Source organism: Mus musculus, chromosome 13, assembly GCF_000001635.26.
Source record: "Mus musculus strain C57BL/6J chromosome 13, GRCm38.p6 C57BL/6J".
NCBI lineage: Eukaryota > Metazoa > Chordata > Mammalia > Rodentia > Muridae > Mus > Mus musculus.
This window is the reverse complement of record NC_000079.6, coordinates 24,605,840-24,623,082: the sequence shown is the minus strand read 5'-3', so window position 1 is coordinate 24,623,082 and position 17,243 is coordinate 24,605,840. Positions and strand designations below refer to the sequence as shown.

Genomic DNA, 17,243 nt, shown 5'->3' with positions numbered 1-17,243 from the left:
ATTTACCAAGGAAATAGGTCCAAACACTGTTAAGAATACTGTTGAAGATGGGATTCCTCGCTGTTGGCATTTCTGAAGGAAATTAGGGCCTCTCCACAGTAGTGGAATGTTGGGGTACACTGTGTGAAGTTGTGTCTCTGTCTTTCTTCATATACCTAAGGTATTCTCTGATTAGCTTTAATAAAAATCTGATGGGTAGGAAATGGAAGGTGGGACTTCCTGGGAGGGAGAAAGAACTCTGGGAAGAAGAAAGAAGATGGCCTTTCGAGAGGAGACATAAGAAGAGATGATGTGCTTATGGGCCTGGAATGTATAGCTAGCGAAGACTGGATGGAGCTAGGTAGTTGGGTTACCTTAGATTAGCTAGTTGAGAGTCTACCCAGCTAAGGCCTAAGCTTTGAAATCTTAAAAGTTTTCTGTGTGGCTATTTGAGGAACTATCTGGATAAGGAGTAATCACTGTTATATTAATTGTTAACATTAATTAATATGTAGGATATTAATAATCTGTTTACAGTGCTGTCAACACTGTATACATTGCTTTGGACAAGGAAAGCATTTTCAAAGGGAGGCCAGATGAATGAATGAAAGAGAAAAATAGAGAAGCAATCATAAACTTTTTCTGTGCTGAGCACTGGGTTATTCTGAGCCCTACTTCAGCCACATGGTGAAACCCGGATAGTAGCCAGGCTTCAGCTTTTGAGCCTGAGGGAACCCTGTAGTCCCAGGAAGCTTCTGAGGGCAGCAGTCTCAATGGCTCTGCTCTCATCAGACTATGGCCCTCACTAAGCCAGACCTTAGTGATTTGTGACAAAGGCCAAGAGTGGAGGAGGGGAACTGAACAGACCTAGTATGCTGGAACAGCTGAGACTATCAGAGAGATAATGAGCAACTTCTAGGTAGGAAGCCCTTAAGGATTTGAGTTATCCTACATATTCTTTCTTTTAACCTAGACAAAATTTTTTGATAGACAAACATCATCGTAACCACTACCATCATCACTATCATTATTATTTCTAATACTACCACCCATAATCATTACTACTACCATTACCACCACCACCACTACCACCACCACCACCATCACTACCACTACCATCATGGCTAACCGCTGTCATCATCCTGACTACCACTATCATTATGACTATCACCACTATCATCATTACCACCACCACCATGATCATCATCATTACCATACCATCATGACCATTATGAAAACAACCATCATCACCCTCACAGTAATCATTATTACCAACATACAGTCTATCACTTCATTATCATGACTACCATTATCAACAGTACCACCACCACCACCACCACCATTACCACCATGATCACCAGAATGACTACAACCATTAAATATCATCACCACCATCATCACTAGAACCACTACCACCTTCCTTTTCACTATCATCATAAACCCCACTAACATCATTGCCACCACTATCACCAGCACCAACATCGTGACTCCATTACCATCATGATTACCATCATCAGTGCCAACAGTACCACTATCCCCACCAGGACTACCATTGTCATCACCGCTGTCCTCATCATCACCAAGTGATGATGTCACCATCACCACCTTCCTTAAAGTCATCATCATTACCACTGACGTCAGTATTGTCATCATTCACACAGGGAGCAGCTTACTGCTGCCTTACCTGAGTTTTAAGGCTGAGTGCTAAAAAGTCCACAGTCTAGGAACAGCCCTGGCATCAGACTCTCTGTGTGCACAGTACTTTCTGCAGCACTATGTCTGCAAAAGTGCTTCCTCTTGAAGTCATTTGCTGAAGGGCGCATGATGTCACACACTCTCAGAACAGCAGTGTTTTTTTTTTAAAGAAACATTTTGTGCTTTATAATTAAACAAACTAGGCATAGTTAGCTCTAGAAATCATACCACTCAATAGATACATGGACTTGAGTAAATAGCTTTTATCTAAGAGGAAGGAAAGGTTAGACTCAATTTATTTCAACATCTTAGTCATAATAACTACTTAACTAATAACTACTACTTTCTCTTTTCCTTTCCCTCCTCCCTCCCTCCTTCCCTCCCTCCTTCCTCACTCCTTTGTCCTCTCTTGTCTGTAGTGGGTACAAACAGAAGTTTAGTTTTCAAGACAAGTTCTGTAAATAAATGCTCAAATATATCTTCCAGTCTTCCTAACATATTCAGACTTTTCTGACTGTTCAAAAATATTAAAATAAACATCTGGCCTGCCCATTTTGTACTATCAACCCCCTTTTAGCATCGGCAGATCTAAATAGGTCACTGTGAGGTCACTGGAGGCCATAAATCAGAGGGTAGACTGGTGGCTGCTCTGGCCTGCATAGCTTTAGTTCAGTGTGCTATTTTGGTCTGTGTCCCTGAAGTGACACCATCTTGCTGGCACCAGCCAAAGAAAGCTTCCTAGACATCCATGGGAAGGGAATGTTCAGTGATCCAAGGCCGAGGTCACACAGGCATGAATAACTGTGGGGAGGTCTGTGTCTGCTCCGGACCCTGTGAGAGAGCAGGGAAATGATTTCCATCCAAACTGTTTATCCAGGAACCCAGGCTGGAAACGAACGGATCCAAACAGTCTTGGCAAACGGTGAAAGCAGAGAGTTACCAATTCTTCTTACTCTGTCAAACTAGGACAGCCTCTTCCTGCCTGCTTTCCAATCCCGTGTGGGTCCACTTGAGAACCCCAGATATTTTTGAGAAAGATCAAATACAGTTAAGTAACAATTATCGTATGCTTTTATATGAAAGGAAATGTAGAATAATCATAGAGCACCCCACCCCACCCCGCCCCAACACTCTTCCAAGGCTTGTGTTTTGTTTCCTTTACTTTTTCTGTGAAGTTTCAACCAGTCTGAGCTTCCTGGATTTATTGCTTTTATATATAATCTTAATTTAGTTTTCCTTCCCTTCCTTCCTTCCTTCCTTCCTTCCTTCCTTCCTTCCTTCCTTCCTTCCCTCTTCCTCCCTCCTGTCATGTTTTAATTTTGCAAGGGGCAAATGTAATTCACAAGCCATCTTGGCTCATCATCGTCATCATCATTAATTTTCTATCTCAACCTCAGTTTTCCCTCCCTCCTCTCCTCTCAGTCCCTGCTCCCACCTCCCCTTTGCCACCACTCCCCACTCCTCCATTTCTCCTGCCCCTCTTGGGCAACCAAGCATAGCATATCATGTAGCAGTAAAACTAGGCACCTCCCCTTGGAGTAAGGCTGGATAAGATCATCCAGCATGAGGGAAAAGGGTCCCAAAAGCCAAGAAAGGAATCAAAGACAGCCCCTTCTCCCACTGTTAGGAGTCCCACAAGAAGGTCAAGCTACACAATTGTAACATGTGTGCAGAGGGCCTAGGTCAGTCCTATGTGCAGAGGGGCCTAGGTCAGTCCTATGCAAGCTTCCTGGTTGGTGATTCACTCTCTGTGAGCCCCTGTGAGCCAAGGTTGGCTGATTCTGTGGGTTTTCTTGTAGTGTCCATGAGTCTTCTAGCTCCTACAATCCTTTCTCTCCATCTTCTGCAGGATTCTCTGAGCTCCGTCTAATATGTGGCTGTGGGTCTCTGCATCTGTTTCTATCAGTTGCTGGATGAAGCCTCTCTGATGGCTAATGGGGTAGGCACCAATCTATGAATATTGCAGAATAGCACTAGGAATCACTTCAGTAACTTTTTTTTTTTTCTGGGCATCTTTGGTTCTATCTTAGGTCTCTGGGCTATCCAGTCTCTGAGTCTTGGAGTGCCACGTAGTGTTAGGGCTAGGCTCCTTTACCTGATGTGGGGAAACATGTAGTTTTATAAACAGTCTACATAGAGAGGCAGAGCTTAGCTTGCATCCTAATTAACAATTTCTTGATACATTTTGAGAGCCTTTTGCTCTGAGGTAAAGTTTCCTTTGGAAAGGAAAGCACACAGACCAACTTTCTTTCTTTTTTCTTTTTAACGTTTAATTTAATGATATGGGTATTTTGTCTACACACCACATGTGTGCCTGCCAGAAGAGGGTGTCAAAACCCCCGGTACTGGAGCTACAGATGGTTGTGAGCCATCATATGGGTGCTGGGAATTGAACCTGGGTCCTCTGCAAGAACAGCACGTGCCAAGACTGACTGCCCTGGGGAAAGATGATACTTATTTTTTAAAAAATGAGTGAATTTGTTCCAAACACCTGCTAGTCTCTTCAGTCTTAGGCACTAGAGGCATCTAGTTCCTCTCCATATAGAAGCCATTCCCCTCCTTAATTTGTGTATTCACTTTACATTCTGATCAAAGCCCCTATCCCTCCTCACACAGGCCCTCTCCCCTTTCTTCCTTTGAGAAGGGGAAGGTACCCCTTGGGTACCACCCTACCCTGGCATACCTAGAAGCCTTCTTTGAGGAGACCGAAGAAGCTCCTCCAGGATATGAATGTGTGTGCCTCTGCTACCATGTGGCCTACCAGCTCTGGGAACAGAGAGAGCGGGCAAAACGTTTGCAGTTGGATGAGGTCTTGAAGTGAGATCTTAAGAGCTATGGGAACACAAGAGTCCAAGCGATACTTTGCACACACATTGTGAACTCGTGGGGTTTTACTGTCCCAATCATTGCACTGGACCGCAGCCACTGAGCAGTTCTCAAAACAGAAGCAGCCAGGCTGGGGCTTCCAAACCAGGAGGCTGCTAAGGTGCAATTTCCACGCTAACAGGCTGACTGACGGCCTTAGAACTGAGTCTTCCCGCAGGATTGGTGGTCTCTTCTCTGAAAGACAATCCATACAGTGGTGTGTCCACCACTGTCAAGGTTGCCTAGCAATGACATGGATGAATTCCCTTTAATTTGATAAGTGTGAAACCACAAAAAGAAACAGCGCATAGTGCCAGCAGTTGGATTTTCAATTTTTCAATGCCTTGATAATCGAATCACCCACTTTTCTATGAAAAGTTCATGGCTACTCGATAGTAACTGTTTTCCAATGACACAGTGAGGTTGTGGATGTCTAGAAAGCATGCTTAAGGCTGTGGGTGTGAGTGGGGGGTGGAGAGGGGAAGAGGGAGGGAAGAGAGGGAGGGAGGGGAGAGGAAGGGAGAGGGAGGAAGAAGAATTAGAGTGTTATGTGTAAGTAAACATCCTCTCTCTCTCTCTCTCTCTCTCTCTCCCTCCCCCTTTCTCTGGAAATAACAAGAGTGGCACCCCATGCTTCTTAGCTCTGTGAACCTTAACATTTTCTCTAACCACAGAGAACAAACAGGATCTCAGAGAGGCGGTGAGCGAACACCTTGTAAGCACTACTGGCTTTCTTTTCCTTTCCAGCTCTTTCTGCATCTGTACAAAACCTGTGAGAGGGGGAAGATGGTTCCTTTTAAAAAAAATATGTGTCAGCTGTAAAGTAACAGGGTTGCCCTAACAACAAGCTTCCTGAGTGGTTCCCTTCTGTGTGTGGGAAGAGACTCACTGTGTGGGGACTGCACTGCTTTCTCCAGCAGGTCAGAGAACAGAAAGCCCAGGGAAACCTGGGTGGTCATGCACTCCGGGTGCAAATGTCCTGATGGTGAGGTCAGGCAGAGAGCCGAGGTTTTTAGAAATGATGTCTCAGCAAAGAGAGTCAAAGTGGGGGATGAGTGGGAGTGGAGGGATTCGTATGAGCAAAGTACAGTACACCCAAGTGTGTGAAAATAAAACCCATCATTTTGTATGCTAGCTGAAATAATTTAACAGGAAAATGGAAACAAAACAAAACAGAGGCCTCAGACAATGGATAAGTCTTGTGCTTTCAATACAGGATGAGGCTCAGAGAGGATCAATGACCTGCCCATGTTCCGGCAATTCTACATGGCAGGGAAAACAGAATCCCCATTCTATGACATGAGTGTATGTTTGCAAGCACGGCAGTAAGTACATTACTGTTCACGGAGTACTAGTCTAAGTACTTCCCTGGAATAGGCTGTAATCTGCACACAGTCCCAGGAGGTTTGTGCTCCATTTCTCAAGTGAGTAAACTGGAGGACAAGGGGTTAGACAATCTGTTTGAGGTCACAAAGCAGATTAACGGGCAAAACCCAGGCAGAGCCTACACATTCCTTCTTAAAGTGAGATACTACTTAAAACCCAGGTCCCACATGAACTAGCAGTGAGCCATGACTGTGAAAACCAATGAAAGCGTACTGATTGGTGTTCTCGAAGGATTCGCTCTGGTCTCTAAGGAGTAAGTTAACCAATATGCTCCACGGAAGAGCAAGACAAATAGTTAGGACCCTTCGATGAAAGCTAAGCTATACAGCCAAATGGATGCTGCAATCTCACATTGCCATTGAGGAAACGGAAGTTACATTGCAAAACCTGTGCAAGACAGAACTAGAATTCAAGTCTAAAGCTGCTCTGAAATGACACCGGTCACTGAGGATAAAATAATGGCGTTGAGGGGGATAAGTGGTTAAGAGCATGGGCTGATCTTCTAGAGGACCTGGGTTTGATTCCCCGCACCGACTGACATCTCACAACTGTCTGTTAAGCCTATCCCAGGACACCAGACACTCTCCTCTGGTCTCCACAGATGTCAGGCATGTGGCACATAGACATAGATGCAGGCAAGCAACCCGTACATATAAAACAATAATTTAAAACAATGACCTTGATAGCTATGGGTGCTCAGCAGGAGGTCTGCAGATTGGCGGAGCCCTGCTTTGTGATCCTTCCTTTCAGGATGGGCCCATGCCTGATCCAGGCTTGTGCTCTGACCTGTAGATGGCGCTCTTCGGCACCGGACCCAGATACAAAGAAAAATCCCTCTGGATAGGAAAATGTGGACTGGACATTTTAGAGTGTCACACCTGGAGGGAAAAGTGGCTGCAAAGTAGGCGATTATCCAAAGTAGGCGAATCTTTCTAGTTGTAATTGTTAACCTGGTTTCTAAGTAACCACCAACTCCAGGAGGGGAAGTCAAAGAACAGAGAGCCCAAGCCTAAGACTTCAAGACACCCGCCGTTCTCAGTGCCCATCAGTCAAGCAAAGCATCAGATGGAAGCCTGAGTCACCAGCAGCAAAGCTCAACAGGGATCCCTCTCACCAATAGACACTGATAAAAACCCCAATCATGATCTTATCTTACTTTTGTTTTTGCTTATTTTTTTTCTAACAAGATCACACTGTGTAGCCCAAGCTGGCCTTGAACTCCTCACCTTTGCCTCCTAAGTCTTGAGATTAGAGGCGTGTGCCACCATGCCTGGCCTGCATTATTATCGTATGATGTCATTTACATTTTCTTTTGACACAATGTCTCTCATAGCTCAGGCTGGACTCAATGTACTATGTAGCCGAGGATGCCCTTGACTACCGATCCTCCTGTCTCCACACACCAGTGCTGGAATTACAAGGATGTGTCCCCGGGCCACACTCATAAACTCTAATTTTAAATATTTCTATGGCTAAAACAAAGTAAGCGTAGATAGCAGGAATAGCCTGGAGCACAGGGCTTCTCAGTGCACACACTTGATTCTTACCTGGTTGAACTTGTAAGATTTAGGAGACAGGGTACACCCCCTCACTCCCAGTATCCCTTTTATACTACTTAACAGACTTAAAAAAAAAAAAAACCCAAACAAGGTATTTTATGAAAAATCTGAGGTTCCCCCAGTCCCAATTCCCATCCATTTAGGCAATTCCAAATTCTAGAAAGGTTTTTGCCTATGACCCATCTGGTTGCAGCATTAGAATAAGACATCTGGAGGTTACTGCCTGCCTTTTTAAAACACTAAGCCCAACTGCACGATTAACTGAAGATCTGTGAATCGAGATGGAAAGCTAAGCAATGCCAGAGGGTGTCGGGTGTGCCCAGGATTCAACCCCGACCCCCTACACACACAAGGAAAAGAAAAATGAAGAGCCTGGTAACAAATGAATGTGACAGAACAAAGGGAGGGGGACAGCCAAGTAGAAGGAGGGATGGAGGGAGGAGAAGGATCTAGGAAGAGAAGGGGGTGGGAGGTGGGAGGAGAGGAGGGCTGGCTGGTCACCAGGAGAAAGAAGCCCTCTGGCCCCATTCATTCAGTTCCTACCCCAGGGCCTGGCACACACAAAGTACTGTGACAGCCTTCCCTTTGGATGTCATCAAAGAGCACACATATGAGGGACAAAGTATAAAATCTCCGTTCTATTTTTCTGGCCTAAAGCAGATCTTTACTTAGCTGTAATCCTTTAAAAACATAACCTTCGGAACAATCGCTCAACTGCAATGTCCTTGCCTTGCCTTGTGCCCCATTATGATCGCCTTGCTCCGAACAACTATCTTCCTTCATACAAAGCACTTGAAAGGTTCCCACAGTAGAGCAGCGCAGCCTGGCTCCTGCCAGAGAGATGGGTTTACCTTCGCCAAAAATGTCATCCTCTTCATCCAGAAGATCCTCAGGGTCAAGGAATTGCATTGTGGGAAGACCAGGAGCTGAAGGCACTCACAACCTAGGACACACGGGAGCCACTTTAGCTCTGAGCAGCCACACTGCCTGGGAGGCGATTTCCTTCCCCACAGCGGATTGCCCAAGCCCTGGGGAGGGCAGCTTCCGCATCTGCCCTGAAGAAAGCAGCTTCATTCATATGAAAAGCCTTCTGAAACTTTTTGCAGTGTGAACTCCAGGTGAGGTAATTCTCACCACTGAGAAGAAAGACTTGTTTCGGAAGGGGATGCAGATCCAGTCGGATTCCAGCATAGATATCACTCAGGCAGAGTTTGATAAGTTCTATTTCAAAGCACCAACTTTCATATTTCTTTGAGAGGACGGTGGGCTCTTAGCTTTCCTGCTTATGAATCTCAACACAATGGGTAGTGTTGAAAGAGAAAGGCTCACATTTCTCATATCTTGCTTTTGCTTCAATGACAGTTTATTTGAAAGTAAAGCAAGCCTTGTGCTACACCAAAGCCTGCATTTGGAAGACATGAGCTTTTTTTTTTTTTTTTTTGTTTGTTTCCCTTAGCAACAGTTGCGTTTTCCTCCTTTGTAAACCTCTTTCATTTGAGGGCAACTTTAGAGTAACACTTAAAGCAACTGTAGCATTCACCCGGGCTTTTCCTAGTTCTAACCAACCCACATCAGTGAGCAGATAATAGGTCTGTGTCTGACAATGTCCATTGCATAACATTTACTCATTCTGATACTTAGGACTTTCATCAGTAAAGAGGAGGAAGAAGAAGAAGAAGAAGAAGAAGAAGAAGAAGAAGGAGAAGAAGAAGAAGAAGAAGAAGAAGAAGAAGAAGAAGAAGAAGAAGAAGAAGAAGAAGAAGAAGAAGAAGAAGAAGGAGAACAAAGAAAATGTAGCTTAAAAAACAAACAAACAAACAAAAAACAACCCAACCCAGCAGCAGTCCCTCCAAAAGGGAGGAGTTAAAGCCCAGCTTTCACGTGACCACCAGTGGTTTGCACCACCACCCAGAACTACCCAACAGATTCCACCAGTGTGTGACAGATAGATACTACAACCCCATCTGGGGCTTTTCTAGAGGCAGAAGATGCAAATGAAGGAAGGTGTCAGTTGAGGAGCTGTGGTTCACCCCAAGTGTTTATTTTTAGTCTTGTTTACTGTGTGTTTTTGAAGACTCCCAGTGTTACCTTTGCGCTGAGAGCCCGTTCCTTCCTTCTGTAACTGCCTTGGAATTATGCCAATTGTTTCCCAAGGGGAATCTTGATGGTAGGGCTAAGCAAGTCAAGCAGTTAACCCAGGGGTCAAGAGTCGTTGAGGATGGACCAGCAGCACTATCGAGGGTCTATCTATGAACCAGTTCCTATGGGGAGGTTCCCCCAAAAGTAGGGACATGCTGAGTCCTGCTGGGATCACCGGCCATCTCAACCAGGGCAGAGACTGCCCTTCAGGGAAAGCCTAGAAATGCTGTGTGCTGGGATTGAGCAATGGCTGGGGATCATTTATGGTACATGGGTCTTGCCCCTTAGGGCAGGACGCTTCCTGCAAATGGACAGGAACTGCCCATTAGGGTAGGAGGAACTGTCTTGTCCCAAAAGCCAGTAGTGTTCACTCGAAAAATAGCAAGAGGCAGACAGCTTGCCCTAGATCTCCGTTGCTTCTGGCCACCCACCTCCTTACCCCAGTTCCTATGAAAATGCTATTTCTGGTGAATTAATAGCATAAGCTGAGTGAATTAGGTCCAGATGTCAGAACCTGGCTGTGGTATAGAGTTTTATCTTGCGCAGTTGAGACAAAAGAGAGGATGGGAGCCGAGTCGTTCTCAGCCATCGCCCTGTGTTCGTAGCCTCGTCAAGTGTGTCCCACCGACCACCATCCAGTGGGCTGAATGAAAAGGAGAGAGAGAGTGCACACCAGCATTCATCTCCCAGCTTCCTGACTACAGACACAATGTGACCAGCTGCCTCGCGTTTCCATTGCTGTGCTTCCCAGCCACGGTGGACTAGACCCTAAAACCCTTTAGCCAAATAGCCAACCTTCCGTCCTTCCTTCCTTCCTTCAATTGCTTTTTGCCAGGTGTTCGGTCACAACCATCTGTGTCAATGTAACCTTTTCAGGTCTGTTTCCCTACCTCTGAATAAGTGAAACTGTGTCCCTGCAGAACCAGGCGCTGGAGTCGTCATGTGACCTTATTTGGGAATAGGGCTTGTGATGACTATAAGTGGTGAACATGAGCACACATCATCACAATGCAGTAGGGGGATCCTGAGCTCATTATCATAATGGAACAGGGATCCTTAATCCAATATGAACAGGTCTCTTATAAAATGAGGACATTTAAAGAGAGACATGGGAAGAAGAGTGCACCACTTGAGGACAAAGGCAGAGATCTATGAACAATACCATAGACGGCCAATAAAGCACGAGAAGAGACATGAGTGGGCTTTCTCTCTCATCCCTTAGAAGGAATCATCTCTAACGACACTTGACCTCTGGTTTCCAGGCTCTAGAACTATGCAGCAGTGAGTATCACTGTTGAAAACCACCTAGTTCATGGTATACTGTCATGACAGGCCCAGCAAACAACTGTGCTCACGGGTTTGGCTAGTTTTGAGGATTAAATAGAATAATTTAAATCAGGACCACACAAGTTGTAGTAGTTTGAATACAAATGACCCCAATAGTCCCACGGGAAGTGTGGCCTTGATGGAGTAGGTATGAATTTGTGGGATGAAGTGTGTCACTGGGGTGGGTTTTTAGGTCTCAAAGGTCCAAGGCAGGCCTAGTGTGTCTGTCTCTTCCTACTGCCTACCAATCCAGATGTAGAACTCTTAACTACACAGCTCCACATCTGCCTGTATGCCACCATGCTTTACGCCATGAGGATAATGGGCTGAGGAATTTCTGAACTGTAAGCCAGCCCCAGTTAAGTTTTCTTTTAGAAGTGTTGCTGTGATCATGGTGTCTCTTCACAGAAATAAAACTCGAAGACAACAGTGCACAGTAAGTTTCTGTTCTAATCATCCCATCTAAAAGCCCCATGGGGCATCTTAGAGCACATTTCAAAGTCCCTATGGGGATGGAGAATGCACCTTCCCTACGCTGTGATGGTTTTGGTAAGAAGGCTCCCATAAGCTCATCTATTTGAATGCTCAGGGCACAGCATTATTTGAAAGGATTAGAGAGCAGGCTTTGAAGTTTCAAAAGCCTAGGCCAGGCCCAGTGTCTCTCTCTTCCTGCTGCTTGTAGATCTTGATACAGAACTCTCAGCTACCTCTCCAGCCCCCATGCTTCCTGCCATGATAATAATGGAGTAAATCTCTGAAACTGTAAGCCAGCCTCGAGGAAATGCTTTCTTTTATAAGAGTTGCCGTGGGCATGGTGTCTCTTCACAGCAGTAGAACAGTGACTAAGACACATGCCCTATATAAAGTCTCAGTAACCCTCAGTACTCGGATCAGTTACTTTTTTTGCTGCCATAATAGAATGTGATATCAGACAGAGACAAGGACAGAAACACGGTGAAGGAGGAAATTTCCATTTTTGGCTCTCACAGTTCAAGAGGATACAGTTCATCCCAGAGGAGGACGGAAGCTGTGGTTGGGAATGGCTTATATTTGTGGCAGCTGAGAATGATGTATCAGCAGTGAGAGAGTAATAGTATCAGCTGTGAGGAAGCAGAGGGAACAGCTGGTGTATATCTCATAACCGGACTCACTGATCCACGTCTTCCTCTGAAGACACACTTCCTAAAGGTCTCACAATCCCCCCAAATGGTGTTACCAGATGGAGACCAACTACTCAAACACATGAGCCCATGGGAGATATTTTATATCCAAATCATCTCTCCTCTAGTCTCCTTCGCTCCAATTGAGATGTCTTAAAAATAACTAACAAAATCAGGGCAGAAGCTGCGAAGACTCTCTTGAACGCAGAGATACAGAAAACACAGCCTTTGTCTCCAGATTTTACAATCACCTGAGAAAGAAGCTGTGCATGTTTGATGGTTAGGTGAGGAGAAAAGTTAATGGAATTAGATAATGCATTTATATGTAAGAATTTCCTGAATATTACACAAACTAAGAAATCTTATACAACACAAATAGTATGATTGAATTTATATAAAAATCCCCAAGTGGGCAGAATGGAAAAAGAACATGTGTAAGTAAAAGCTAACATATATACAATGCTGCATATAGCTCTAAACTTATTGGCTTACTGAATTTTTACACCAAGCCTATACACAGGTATAATTAGTATCTGCAATTTAAGGTTCAAAGAGTAAAGTGGCTTGCCCAAATCTTGAGTCTGGTAAGTGGCAGAGAGGCTGACATTTGACCCAGGCCTCAGAGTCCACATCCTTCAATACTACACCATGCTGACCAGAATATCTGTAAGGAATAAGGGTAATGGGCTTTGTTTTCAGCTCCCCATTGCAAGTCTTTGCTTACATGGCTTCCTTACCCAGAAGGCCCCTCCTATCTGGTCTCCCAACTTGGAAAATGTCTACTTATCTTCGGAGCTTAGTTCAAGAGCTATCTCTTTCATGAACCCCCGAATTAGTTACATTTTTTTTCATTGCTGTGACCAAATACCAGATAAAAGGCAAAGTCAGAGAGGGGAGGCATGGTTCATGGTTTGTGAGCTATAGTTCATCACAACAGGGAGGGTATGGGGATCACTGGCTGCAAGGCAGCATGAGTATGAGGCAGCTGCTTGTTCACATCTCAGTGGCCCAGGAAGCAGAGAGGAAGGGACAGGGAGAGGGGAAGGAGAGAGATTCAGGAGTGTGCTTGTTTCTGTTGAACACTCGACAAAAGTAGCCCTAAGGGAGGAAGGATCATTATGCATGCAGGCCATCATCTCCAGGAAGTCAAGGCTGGACTTCACAGCCACTGCGAAGAGCAAAGAGAGAATGAGGGCATGTATGCTTGCTTTTGTTCAGGCTTCTTCCTCTCCACCTGTACACAGTCCAAGACTCAAACCAAAGGAACAGCTCCTCCTATAGCGGTGGGCCTTCCCACCTAACTTAACACAATCAGGAAGAAACGTCACAGGCATGACCATGGGCCAACCCGATCTAGACAGCGCTGCATTGGGGCTCTCTTCCCAGGTGATTCTAGACTGTGACAGGTTGAGGACCCAAACTGACATTATTTATTTATTTTATGTTTTTCATTTTTTTCCTGTGGTGAGTGTGTGTGTACATGTTTGGAAACCTAAATTTGATGTTAGAAATCTTCCACTTTTTCTTGTAAGCTAGCATCTCTCAGTTACATGGTTAGTCTCTCTAGCCACCTTTCCCTGGGGATCCCACGTGTTTGCCTTTTCAGGTCGGAAACCCAGTTGCGAGGGTTTAGGGAGCTGTACGCTGGCCCCCATGCTTGCGTGGTAAGCATTTTAGCTGCTCAGAACCATATCCCCAACCCACAGTGCTAATCACTCTTATTTTGCAATACACTTTTTATCATACTTGACATATTGCAATTATGTATTTTATGGAGTGCACAGTGACATTTAAATACATGTATCCAACGTGCAGTGATCAGATTGAAGTAATTGCCCTTTATCGTCTCAGACATTCGTCACTTCTTTGTGCAGAGGGAGCTGTGACTAAGAAGGAAGGGGTACATCTGAAAGGGAAAGTGAAGCCCAAGTTTCTCAGTGAGGCAGACAGCAGTAAAAGCAGTTTAAGAGGAGAATAACATAATTTGCTTCCAATCAATGTGAGGATGCACCTCAGTCACTTGGACCAAAGGCTGATTGGTCACACGTGGGCTAAGTCTCACTGTAGACCTTCACATAAGCTCAGGGATGGGCAACATTTGGGTACTCTATATTCTTCCTGTTATGTAAGTCTGATGGCAATTGTGCAAGGCCTGCTTCTTGCCCTGAGAAACTGCTTCCTTCTTGCATTCACTCATTCATTCATTCATTCATTCACTCATTCATTCATTCATTCATTTGAAAAATAATAATGATCTATCTACCAGAGCTTAGGTGCAGTGGGAAGCTCTGAGGTAAAAGTATTTGTGCTTAGTGTATCTATGCATGACAAGGAATATTAACAAAAGGTTATTATCTTTTGGTATGAAGAATTAGGTTGCAATAATCTCAGTCTGTAATTTGTGTATATTTTGTGCATGTGTGTGTATATGTGTGTACATGTGTTTTGCCTGCATTATGTATAAATACCATTTGCATGCCTGGTACCTATGGAGATCAGAAGAGGGCATCAGATTCCCTGGAACTGGACTTAAGGATGGTTGTAAATTTCCATGTGGCTGCAGGGAGTCAAACCCAGGTCCTCTACAAGAGCAGCCAGTGCTCTTAACTGCTGAGCCATCTCTTCAGCAATTTTTTCAACAATTTTTTTTTTCAGATTTACCAACTTAAGAACAGGGGAGAGAAGATGAACTAAATAGATGTAAAAGAAGTAGAAAGAAGAACAAGGTAGGAGAGAGGAACTGAAACTGTGGAGTAGCTGGAATCACGGGGGAATACTGAAAAGATTGCAAAGCTAGAAATAACCTTTTCGTTGGGCGACTTTGCCAGCAAAAATACACATAAGATGTGTCTAATTGCAAAGTGCTGTGACCACAAGATCATGGCCACCAACAGTACGGCTGTCCCAGTGATTCAAAGAGATGATAACAGCCCTCTCCAGGCCTTTCAGGCTTCTTGCATATTGTTCCAACTTCAGGGTATCTGGACTTTCAGCAGATTAGAGCATCAATAATTGTGAAGAGTTTGGAATGTAGCAGGTCCAGAGTCAAATTATCTTGGGCCATCTTCAGTCCTCTTAATAGCCATTTGTTGCCCGTCTCTCTTCCTGACCTAGAGACTTTGTGAGCACTAGGAGAATCATTGGAAGGTATACGAAGCACTTGTTTTCCTTAGGAAAGTATTAACTGAGCAGATCTTTGGCTTCTCCCAGTCCAAAAGCTGAGTCATCACATAGTATGTGAGGCTGGGGCTGAGGCTTCTCCACTTGGTTGTCAACCTGTCTCCATGACGATTGATCCCACCAAAGACTTCAAAGCATCTTGATGTATATCCTTTATTCTGCTACTATAAAAACTTCATGATATTGCTTTCACATTGTATATGCAGTTTGGGGGAACCCAAGTCTCTGTTGCCAGGCCATGATCACCCATATTTTCTCCTGAATATACTTTCTTCCTTCCTTTTTCTTTTTTGGTCAACAATGGATTTTCTTCAGTAAGATTACAAGGCGATTGCTCATTGAACAAATCTATTTGTTCCCTAGAAAGGAGAACAACCCATAAAGCCCCTCAGGAAAGACTGACATTGGGTATGGTCTGTGACCTCAGAGCTGTGGGCTCAGGGTTTGATTGCTTGGAGTGAGTGGTTAGCGACTTTTTGTTTGTGGGTTTTTTGGGGGGGGGGGTGCAGGGGAAGTTGTTTTATTTTGTTTTGATACATTGTTTCCCCGTGCCAGCCTGGTCTACAGAGTGAGCTCCAGGACAGCCAGGACTACAGAGAAACCCTGTCTCGAAAAACCAAAACCAAACCAAACCAAAAAACAAACAAACACAACAACAACAACAAAACCAAACAAACCAACAACAATAATAACAAAAACAAGACAGTTACAGATATTACTGCAGCCCTTACACTGGGCAGGAAGATGCCCAGTGCGCTCTGCAGGCCAGAAAGCAACATCAGGAGCCCTGAAGACATGAGGGTCTGCAGATTTGGGCTTAGTAACTTCATTTCTGCCCACAGATTGAACATCCATAATTGAAAAATCACAGATCTGAAATCTCCCCAAACCCCAAACTTCCTCCACTGAGAAGCAAAGACACAAGAATTCAGAATTAAGGACTTGAACATAATAATACTTTGAAAACTCTAATTTTTGTTTCCATGTATGTATTTGCTTGTGCAGGGGCAGGTAAGGTATGGGTGGTGGGAGGGGATCACAGTGTTTGCATGAAGGTCAAAGGGCAACTGTCAGAGTTGGTTCTCTCCTTCCACCACGTGGGGCCTGGGGATGATGCCCAGGCCCTCACTGTAGGCAGCAAGCACTGTTATCTCTTAAGCCACTTCACCAGCGCAAGGAAACATCTTCCTTGTGTGACTTGTGTGGCCTTTCTTCAATATTTGCATCTTACTGACCTCTCAGTCACTAAGTGACATGCTGAGGACAGAACAATAACTTGAAGGAAACTTTTTTTCAAAGATTCCAAAGAAGGGCCTTGAAAGGTGGTGCGGCAGTTAAGGTCATCCTGCTCGAACACGCGGGAGGACCCAGGTTTGGTCCCCAGCACCCACACTGAGTGGTTCACCTTGTAGTTCCAGCTCCAGGAGATCCAACACTCTGTCTTGGCTTCCCAAAGCACTGCTCACCTATAGCACTCTCTCTCTCTCTCTCTCTCTCTCTCTCTCACACACACACACACACATATGCATACACGAATAAAAAATAAAAGTAATAGCATAACAACACCCACACCCCACACCCAGATTCCATGGAAGAAAATAATATTCCTCTTTTGAAAGGGGAACACTTATTGCATCTGGTTATTTCAAAGATTCTGTTGGAGGAGGTCTCGAAACACTCCTTTATTTGAAAGAGCCACCACTTCAGAATCCCCAGTTCTCCACGCCTGTCATTGCTGTGGACAGAGGAGGATGCTGTAGACAAGGCCCACCCCTCTTGCCACACTCAAGCTGTCACTCTTGGGCTCCCTGCTTATTGGATGAGCCCTAAACCTGCTACATCCAGCACCGTGCAGACAGCTGAGAAGGCTGGGTTGCTTTGGAGAAAATGGAGCATTGCAGACCGAGAAACCCCCATTCTCCCTGACCTTGTGCATTGTCAGGCTGAAGGGGAC

At 44.8% G+C, this 17,243-nt stretch overlaps 1 protein-coding gene across 9 annotated transcripts in view; it reads right to left on the bottom strand.

Annotated features, from left to right (window-relative positions):
* The window catches only part of Ripor2 (RHO family interacting cell polarization regulator 2), a 232,283-nt gene that overhangs the window by 110,724 nt on the left and 104,316 nt on the right, over positions 1-17,243 (bottom strand). For 2 of the 9 annotated variants that reach the window (NM_001286101.1, NM_178658.5), the window contains exon 1: positions 8,336-8,477. The exons of 6 other annotated variants lie outside the window; for them this stretch is intronic. Coding sequence is in view for 2 of the 3 variants with exons in the window: in NM_178658.5 (NP_848773.3) it covers positions 8,336-8,393 (58 nt within the window). In the remaining variant the exon portion in view is untranslated. Of the gene's footprint in view, positions 1-8,335; positions 8,850-17,243 lie in introns of those variants that run through there. One more of the 9 variants, XM_006516588.2, reaches the window with a different exon arrangement.